At 38.0% G+C, this 10,700-nt stretch overlaps 1 protein-coding gene across 1 annotated transcript; it reads right to left on the reverse strand.

The window, feature by feature from the left end:
* Positions 1-4,121: 4,121 nt before the first annotated feature.
* Positions 4,122-8,954, reverse strand: LOC131352390 (E3 ubiquitin-protein ligase TRIM35-like). Its single transcript, XM_058388481.1, has 6 exons — positions 8,478-8,954; positions 7,558-7,653; positions 7,238-7,468; positions 6,575-6,597; positions 6,360-6,478; positions 4,122-5,371 (listed from the first exon to the last, which is right to left on the reverse strand). Exons 1-6 carry the CDS (start codon positions 8,874-8,876, stop codon positions 4,836-4,838), a joined length of 1,404 nt encoding a protein of 467 aa, XP_058244464.1. The 5' UTR covers positions 8,877-8,954; the 3' UTR covers positions 4,122-4,835.
* Between the last annotated feature and the right edge of the window lie 1,746 nt (positions 8,955-10,700).

A 10,700-nucleotide genomic window follows, 5' to 3' on the forward strand; every position in this document is an offset into this window, starting at 1 on the left:
TCTCCCACAGAGGCAAACAAAGTCAAATCCCAAAGTGTGCGATGGTTGTGAGGGGTTCGCCCATGAGACTGCTCGGTTGTTCAGCAGCAACACAGGACTCAGATGCAGTGTTTAAACTCACATAAATACTAGTACAAGTTCTAGCAAACATGCGGCTGATGTGTCTGACTTCTATTTTAACTTTGCTTTCTTCAAGTAATTCAGTACACATCTAAAAACTTTCACACTCCAAGATCATTATTCTCCCGCTTCATGTCCCCTATCTGTTTTAGACGGTTTTTCCCCTTACATCAGGGATTTTCAAAGAAGGGCCCCTACTATCTCTACCATTTCAGCTCAGATTTTCTTGCCAAACATCATCCAGCCATTCAAATATAAGGCACTATAGGCAAATATGAACCTGCACATTTGTTTACTGGAGCTATCAAAGCATTTTAGTTCTGAATTTTACACCCACAAACCCAAACAAGAATTTTGTATCATGTTGGAAAGACCATCTCCTAGTTTCCTGGATTCAAGACATTATTTATACTCACATGAAATTATTACATTTTAGGTCAAACCCTTTCAATTTGACTGTCTAGTCAATAAAACTATAATAACTAATCTCACATATCCGGCTCTGTATATCTCAAACACACTATCATCACTGTTTATCTTGCTATAGGGTAAAAATAATGTGTCTTATAGTCCACTATAGTGCGCATGAGAAATGTGTGCGAGAGTACAGGAGGAGGAGGAGGCTGTACTCCGACTTCTCAAAATGGCCTTCCTCACCATCAGGTTTACAGATGTGTTGAAGTAACCATAGCGACCACCAAGTGAAGATAGGGGACCAAATAGTTAGCTAAATAAAACAACGCCTGTATTTATGATTTATGAAATAGAACACGTCTGTTCTTGCACACAGAGATTATTCAATTCATGGATCCCGAGCCAGTCTTGATACACTCGGAGCGAGGTGTGAGAATTCACCCTGGCATGGGACGCCAGTCCATCTCAAGGCACTATTCACACTCAGCCTCACACACTCTTCACACCTACCTGCATGTTTTTGTATGGTGTAAGATGGTAAATATTACACAAAGAGTAACCCAAATTCAGAAACTTAACCAACTGTACCACCATGCATACCCTTACATACATAATAAATAACAAATACAGGAAAGTAAAACAGCTAAGACTTCATATTGTCTAATAACAGGACGTTTAAACCTTATTAATCAGCTGAGACACCAGAGAGCTTAGTCGATCTTGTAAACGTACATGGTTGTGTGTGTACACATCTGTGACTGTGTAGTGACACGGATAATTGTCTCCATCTTGTCGTATTCCAATCCCCCTGATGACTTCCTTTGGCTAATTGGCATGGATTAAGGAGTGTTACATAAACGAAAGGGGGGAAATCACGGAGTGTATGCTTTGTGTGTGAATTGACCTCATTTTCCTTCAGATTGCTGGTAAGAATAAATAATTAGTCTTTATCCTAATAGTGCCACGATTACGTTAATTAAATCGTGCTCTGCCACGCTCAGCCACAAATGGACACAAGTAGGACGCGGTGTTGCTAAGGTTCCTGTGAATGGCTTCATCTGCAGGTGACAGAGTGCTTGTGACAGTTGTAGAGGGATTGGGAAAGGAAAGCCTCTTAGCCACTGCCTGCATGGCCCACTGCCATAGAGACACAGCAAGGTTACAGCTGAGCGCTGAGTCTTCAGACACCATGCAGAGCAGGGCTTCTTGACACCTTTAACAGTTACAAATGTTCTTCAAAGTGCACTGATAAAGAACCTGTAGGATTTGGACGTTTGCTCTTTCTGAATTACAAACTCATTTTGCGGGATCCCCTATTCCAGACTGATTTATATCCATAACCATTCATAACAAAGTGACTATTTTACTGTTATTGTTTAACAGCAGCCGTTTCTGTGTGAGCTTGTTGCTCTCGTTTAACGGCCAAAGCCGGTTCTTGGCCTTGTACTAAAATACAAACAGAATCAAGTGATAAAAAAACATTCTCTTGTTCTTTGCCAAATTCTGAAATACCGAACACTGATAACTTTAGATACACGTGTTTCCATATAAAATCACCATTATAAATTTAGAGATCAGCTATGCATAAGAAATTAGCATGTAGCATTGTTTTACAGTGTCTAAGATAGAAATAGTCATTGAAATGGTGGTTCAATGTTACTGGATTTCCAGTTTTATCAACAGAATTATTCTGAATTATTACAATTCATACCTTCTTTCCTTTTTATATATTCAGTATTATACAGCTCTCTCTCTCTCTCTCTCTCTCTGTGTGTGTGTCTGTGTGTGTGTGTGTGTGTGTGTGTGTGTCTTTCCACACACTAAGAGCCAAGAGCCCCCTCTTGTGGTTGTGAATGCACTTAATGAGTAGCTTCATAAAAGAATATCTAAGTCCATATGTATATATGTGTGTGTCTGTGTGTCTGTGTATGTGACTATTCAGTTAGTTTACGCTAAATTTCTAAATTTCTCCCCTTCAGCTAATAATAAATGACAGATGCCAGTCATACTTGCTAAACCAGTGTGTTAATTGTGAAGCGAACGTATGGCATTACAGTTTTCTTCACACAACCACACACTGAATAGTTTTGCTGTCTATCTGCACAGACCTGTGTTTATTGCGAAGAGAAGCACTCCACTTCCTTCCCATCCTGATCAAGACACTTGATTATGTGAAGTAGACAGCAGAGGTTATGGTGTACGCTGCTACTTCAGTGAGTCTGAAGTGCTTTTAGATTATGATTACTGAAGTGGCTTATTCGATGTGAATTGCTTGTGCAAAACAAATTGATTCAGGATCCGGTCTTTAGTCATTAACGTACAGTTTTCATTTTTAATAAATAGTTATACGAATAAATTGAATTTAAATGAACCCGGCCTGAAAGGTTTATCACAATTATATTTCTCACAATTATATTACTGATAATGGCATTATATCTTCACATGCAAAAATATGTCAAATTTCTTACACATGGCACCAGGATGCACTATGGGAAGAAGGCAAGCCGGTGGAGGCAGTGTCATGCTTTGGGCAATGTTCTGCTGGGAAACCTTGGGTCCTGCCATCCATGTGGATGTTACTTTGACACGTTCCACCTACCTAAGCATTGTTTCAGACCATGTACACACATTCATGGAAATGATCTCTGATGGCTGTGGGATTCAGCAGGATAATGCACCGTGCCACAAAACAAAAATGGTTCAGGAATGGTTTGATGAGCACAACAACGAGTTTGAGGTGTTGACTTCGCCTCTAAATTCCCCTGATCTCAATCCAATCGAGCATCGGTGGGATGTGCTGGACAAACAAATCCGATCCATGGAGGCTCCACCTCGCAACTTACAGGACTTGTAAGATACCACAGCACACCTTCAGGGATTTAATGGAGTCAATGCCTTGATAGGTCAGGGCTGTTTTGGCAGCAAAAGGGGGACCAACATAGTATTAGGCAGGTGGTCATAATGTTATGCCTGATCTGTGTATATAGACACAAACACACACAGGAGGTTAATACAAATACAGTCAAAACATCATACAAGAGATTCATTTAAATAGGTCACTGTGGTTGGCCCATGGCTGTAATTTACATACAGTGCAAATGGGAACAAAATAGGAAGTTTTATTCAAAATAGGAAGTTTAATTCAAAATAGGAAGTTCTATTTATGTGCCTGTATATTTAATACAGCATGTGCAATAAATACCACTGTCATTTAACCATCTTTCCCTTTTCTTCTTTCTTACCTCTTCAGAAAACATGTACACCATACAGAGTTTCCATTCAGCAGCATGACTACAGACAGACCTACAGGTAACCTGTGCTCCAAAATACAGCAACAGGTTACAAAACACTACTTGTAATGATGTACATAATGCCTTTCCTTCACTTAAACATACTGCAATTCTGCTAATTTTGCTGCAATAAGCTAAAATACACTAATTTTAATACTAAGGAAAATATTGGCGAGCTTCTGGGAAGCCTTTTAGAAATAAAAGCCATTAAGGCTTTTATTTAATGAATATTAATGTTTTGTTAGACATCTCTGTAAAAAAAAAGAAGGAGAGACTTTGTTAAACAGAGGTTTATTAAAAATATACAGGTTTGATTTCCAGAGTAAAAATGACTTGATGTCTTCTGTAGACTCTCCTGAGTAATACACTGATGAGTTTTTTGGAGTCCAAAAGTCTGAGACCGCTAGTAAAAATTTGAATTGTTTTTTTATTATTTATTTGTTTTTTATTATTTATTTTTATTTGTTATTTCACAGTATATTTCAGCAACAACTTTTTTTTTAAGTTGTAACATTTCATTAAAATCTTATAGCAATATCTCTATGAATTACAGACGAACTTTTTTAGCATTTGGTTCGTTTTAGTACCAAAACCAAAGGTCCATGAGAAATCCATCGGTTTGTTATTTAAACCTGTGTTTAGGAAAAGTTTTTGTTTTTGTTTTTAAGCTAACATCATCAATTTCACCAATTGGATTCTTCTCAGTTTTTCAAAATGGTAAATTTCCAGTTTAGTTTCAGTTTGCAATTCCAGATTTTCAGCATGGTCTCAGACTCGGAGCCCACAGTGTGGTTATTCACATTGCTCCTTATTCACATTGAGTGGATGCTTTTAAACACTGACATAGAAAGAAATGCAAAACAAATGTCATCACAACACAACGGTTAAAATGTATATAAAAAAACACAGCTGGTTAAAAACAGCATTCACTGGGAGCTTAACCGTAGCTAAGCCCACCGGTATCATCACAGTTGATTATGCTAACTTGTGCGCCTGTATATTATATCCACACTACTCTTCAGTAATAGCGAGTCCCAATGGGACAATTCTCAGAGCTTCCTCAGGGCAAGCGTTACAGAAGTATGGATAAATCCGCTCAGTGAATTTGTGTACAAAGGTATGGACATGAGTATCATTGATAGGATTGAAGAACGAGACACAGCCTTCATCCCAATTCAGCAGCACTCGGATCCGCTGGAGTTTCTCCTTCAGGTTGATTGGAGTAAGCATCTCATCTGATGTGCCTTGGCCATATTTCCCCTTGTAGTAGCCTATATGCCATAGACCCTGCTTTGCGAGGATTTCTTTGTTCTTATACGCAGACTCAGAGATCACACCCACGGCCCAGGCTGAGCTGCTTCCCACATCGATATCCCAGCAGTGTTTACCTGAATCAAACCCCTGAGAGCCTAAGACACTTGAATAGTCACCGAATCTCAGTGTGTTCTCTTGAAGCTCTGTGATGCTGTTTCGAAGCTCCATGGTGGTGAGATTGTCAGTCAGGTGCAGACAGGGGTGAGCGGTATTGGGGTCAAGGATAACAGGAGCTAGAGGGAGCAGAAAATGAAATGAATTTTGAATGAGGTTAAGAACTAATTGGGTGACAGATGGGCTATGTTCTGACTGTAAAATTCACAGTTTAGATACTTTAATATATGTTAAATAGTTAATATATGTTAACGAGTTATAAGAGTCTTGACTGAAAAACTGTTTTAATTAATTAATTAATTTATTTATTTATTTATTTATCTGTCTGTCTGTATATCTATCTATCTATCTATCTATCTATCTAGTTATTTATCATTGTATTTATTTATTTATTTATTTATTTATTTATTTATTTATTTATTTATTTATTTATTATTTATTTATTTATTGCTTCATGCAGAGGAACAAAGAATACAAAACAAAATCCTTTACATGAGATAAAACAATTAGAAAAGTGTGTTTAAATGCTTAATAATCTTATATTAGTCTGATATTATTTATATATCATTACATTTACAGATTTATTTCTTTGTTTTGATGGATCTGGCATGTATGCTGTTAATGTAAGTTGGAGATTAGTTAGGGCCTGTTGGGGGCGATAGAGAGTAAGAAAAAATATGAAAGGTTGTTTTTTAAAATGTTTTTATGTTTACAGTATTTCTTTTTATCATTTTTGCAGTGCACTGTTATAATTCTTCTTCTTCTTCTTCTTCTTCTTCTTCTTCTTATTATTATTATTATTATTATTATTATTATTATTATTATTATTATTATTATTATTTGAATAAATTATAAATAATTGAATTATTTGAATACATTTATCATCCCAAAATGATGAACAAATTCAGATTTAGGTGAGGGCAGTAAGAATTCTAATATGAATGCTCTGTATGAGGTCAAATCTGTATTAGACATGTATCAGATTTCAGTTACCACAAATAAAAATGGTCTTAACTGAATTAAAAAAAAAAAAAAAAAATGGTACAGCGATATTTTACAGCAAATATGTTTATTACACAGAAATAAAAGATGCCTGGCTGAACTTACTGTATTTGATAATACTCAGCATCTTCTCCCACACACCGAACTCCAGGTTGCCTAGATGCTTTGCCACATCAATCAGTGATGCAGAGCTGATCTCAGGATCCTTCATCTCCCACGCGGTTCTATAGGAACATTCAGTTGTCAGTGCTGCTATGGGTTTCGACTCAAAATCCCAAGCACAATCAGACAGACACAGAGACAAGGGATACAATACGTACCTTTTCACAGTTTCTTTATAGTTCTAGAATAAAAAAGAAAAGAAGAAATCAGCTTTGTGTTCATTCTAATTTAAGACTCACTGATATATTCTGAACAGGCATAACATTATGACCACCTGCCCCTAATACAGTGTTGGTCCCCCTTTTGCTGCCAAAACAGCCCTGACCCATCATGCACTGTGTATTCTGACACCTTTCTATCAGAACCAGCATTAACTACTTCATCAATCTGAGCAACAGTAGCTCGTCTGTTGGATCGGATCACACGGGCCAGCCTTCGCTCCCCACGTGCATCAATGAGCCTTGGTCACCCATGACCCTGATGTTCACCACTGTTCCTTCCTTGGACCACTTTTGATAGATACTGACCACTGCAGACCGGGAATACCCCACAAGAGCTGCAGTTTTGGAGAGGCTCTGATCCAGTGGTCTAGCCATTACAATTTGTCCCTTCGTCAAACTCTCTCAAATCCTTACACTTGCCCATTTTTCCTGCTTCTAACACATCAACTTTGAGGACAAAATGTTCACCTGCTGCCTAATATATCCCACCCACTAAAAGGTGACATGATGAGGAGATCATCAGTGTTACTCACTTCACCGGTCAGTGCTCATAATGTTATGCCTGATCGGTGCATATAAAATGTATTGTGTGATTTTTACCTGCAGAAATGAAATATTGTTGGCGTCTATTTCTTCCTCAATGCCTGCAGCTTTCTCACAGAGGACTAAAATATCTCTGTTCATTTGGGTTATCTTCACAACCGCTGCGTGAACTCTCTGCTTCTCTTCTTCCCTCAGAGCAGACACTCTGGCGGCTTCTTCATCCCAAAGAAACTGGTGAATCTTCTCAAACTCCTTCCTGATCAGAGCCTCGGTGTAGTGAGCCTGACACTGGAAACATATTGACCATATTAGACTTACAACATGCAGTATTTACATTCTGAGCTATCTGTGCTTGACTGATGAATGATTTATTTTACCTTAATGTACTGCTCAGTTTGAACACAAGTTTGTTTTGCATTCTGGAAAAGTTTCAGTCGCTCCTTCAGCTTTACCAGTTTTCTTTTCAAGTCCAACTAGAAATTGGGGGAAAAAACCCCAAAACAAAACAGATAAACAAGCCAGTAGTGCAGGTTTTTCACTTTGTGTCTTCTGCCGTTTCCCCCAAAGCATTTATTTTAATGGTTATTTACATGTCATGAAAATCAGATAAATAATAAAAAGTTAATAATACAAGTTTGTTAATAAGTACATTATTTAGGTTGGTAGGTAACTAGCTTTCTTTCCAGCAGAAGGAGATCCACAAAAGATATATAGATTATATCTCGAATTTCCAAAAGCACGCTTGTCATTTAACTTTCTCTGCCTGTGGCTCTCTAAATGAGTTTCAGGGACTCCCTTGGGGTTATAATGTTCTTTATTTCATTTAAATTTATTAATTTATTATTAATAATTAATGCATTTATTTACATTTTAAGTGCTCACTTTCAACCACTATTTGTGATGTAGTTAATAATGTGGTTATTTGTCTGGCATTTTTTTTTGCACGTTTATTAATATGCAGTTCATAAAGCATAATTATTATCAGCTCAGTTGAAATGTTTCTATAATTAGCTAAGGACTGTTTGTATGTTAGAAGCTTTAAATCTGCTTAATGCTAAATAAAATAAAATAAAATAAAAATAAATAAAATTAATAAAAAAAAAGAGCTTAATATAAGTACATTATTCTGAAAATCATTCCATTTCCTTAAAGCTTATCTGTGATGCGATCACTATGGGTCCAGTTAACGTTTCCTACAGTCCGTAACACGTCAGTCGTACACGGCAAAACAGTGCAGATTTTAAGAAATATAAATATTTGTGCGCAGAAGTATAAAACACCGTGACTGCCAACATACCTTCAGGTCCACTGCCACTTCATCAAGCAGTTTAAAGCAGTGCTTATTGTGTATTTCTGAGCACTCCACACACACAGGCTGTTTATCCTCCAGGCAGTAGTGTGTGAGCTTCTTGTTATGCAGCGCGCAGAGGATCTCAGCTCCGGCTGAAGCTTTCGGGGTGCTCTCCTGTATGAAAGCCTCGCACAGGTTCTTCAGAGCGAGATTACACGGAGGATGATTCACTGACGAGTTCTTCCTACACAGAGGACAGGTAGGAGACTCGGTGTGTTGCCAGAACTGTTCCAGACAGAGCCGACAGAAGCTGTGAGAACACATCAGGAGCACGGGATCCCTGAAGACATCACGGCATACAGGACACTGAAGATAATCTTCGAAAACTGCTGGACATGAGGCCATTGGTCTAACTTAGTATTGGGTGTTAGTCTTAAATCTCTCTGTCTCTCTCTCTCTGTCTGTCTGTCTCTGTCTCTGTTACACAAGTGTCTAGACCTTTAAATACAGCAATACGGTGTGGCCGCATTCTTAATGCAAAAGCTAAACAAAAGGGGCAATTTGCATTTTTTTTTTTTTTTCACTCTAACCTATCTGAGCGATTCCCAAGAAACATTCTTCCTGATACAGCCAGGCTTCACCAGAAATAGCTGATTGTTGATTTAGTTAAAAGATAAATAATCTTATTTTCCACTACAGATTTCTAAAGAATTCCAGTGTGTTGTCTTGGGACTGACCGGGCCCTTCTCCCTTCACCTCTCTCCAGCAACATTTTGATAACAGTTTGGTTGATTAAAGCATTTGTGTGGGCAAATAAATAAATAAAGGACTAAATAAATAAATAAATAGATATTTTTCATCTTAACAATCTAGGTAATGAATGGCATTTTTTGGGGGGGTAAAGTCTCTATACAAATCTAAAGCTTTAAAGCAGAAACATTACAGAACATCTAAGAGTGTGTGTTATCTGATAAAATCTATAGATATGCACTGAAATGGGCCGCAGGCCAGACAGTAACATGCACTAAAGCAGTTTAAGTGTAAGTATTTGAGTAATGACATTTGAGCCTTTTAAAAAACAAAACCAGCCAAACCAGCCAGAAGTCTACTATTCTACAATTCTTCAAGTGGCTTCACTGGAAATGATAAAAAGCAGCGTAATTGTAATTAAAAAATATATCACTTTTCAGTCAAAATTCTCTCTGTACATAAAAACACACCTTCCATATCCGAACCCTAACAGGAAAAGTGAGAATAACTGGAACAGTGTACAAGTAAGCAGCTCTCCAGATACTCCCCAGCTGTTCTTGTGGTTATAATGAAGTGACTAAAGAGTGATTTGTTTTAATATGAGTTCCAAATCGAACTGAACTTCCTCCACTATTTACTTTCATATTATACCACATAGACACATGCTATGACGCATGTTAACTAAAAAAACGGTACGAATCGCCAGTAATCCCCAGGTGAAATTATTGACAGACGCCAGGTGAGACTCAGGCATAAAGAGACAGGTTTTGTGGTGTAGAAAATCAGTAGGATTACCATATAGACCCGCTAACAATACCAGAAGGTATGTGGTAACTGTCTGTCGCTGGTCATATACAAAGAATGCTTAAAACGGTGAAGTAGGTGTTAGTTGTGTCACCCACTGTTAAACGTCATGGCGGTGGTGGTGGCTCAAGTGGTTAAGGCTCTGGGTCGTTGATCGGGGGTTCAAGCCTCAGCATCACCAAGTTGCCACTGTTGGGCCCTTGAGCAAGGCCCTTAACCCTCTCTGCTACAGGGGTGCTCTATCATGGCTGACCCTGTGTTCTGACCCCAACCTCCAAGGCTGGGAAGAAAAAATTTCACTGTGCTGTAATGTATATGTGACAAAATCTTTGGCAACCAGTAGCGACAAATTCATAGTACAGAGACTGGAGACTGATAGCAATAAAATCTGAAACTGAAACGAGGATATGAGTAAAAGAGGTAAAAGTGTTAAACTGACTGTTCTGAGCTCCGGCTACTTTAGCACCATCTGTTTTGGTTTGCATTCCTTGCGTACAAATACCTGTGAAGATATTTTCATTTGCAGCATGGCAGCACAACACTCCCTCCCACTACATTCTCTCTCAAGAACAAACGAAGCTACTTTGTAATTACTGGAGCATTAGATTTGATCAGAAATATTTATGTGACTTGTTTACAGCTTCAAGGTCAGTACCTGAACGATCCACTAGAGGG

This window comes from Hemibagrus wyckioides, linkage group LG04 (genome assembly GCF_019097595.1).
Source record: "Hemibagrus wyckioides isolate EC202008001 linkage group LG04, SWU_Hwy_1.0, whole genome shotgun sequence".
Taxonomy (NCBI): Eukaryota; Metazoa; Chordata; class Actinopteri; order Siluriformes; family Bagridae; genus Hemibagrus; species Hemibagrus wyckioides.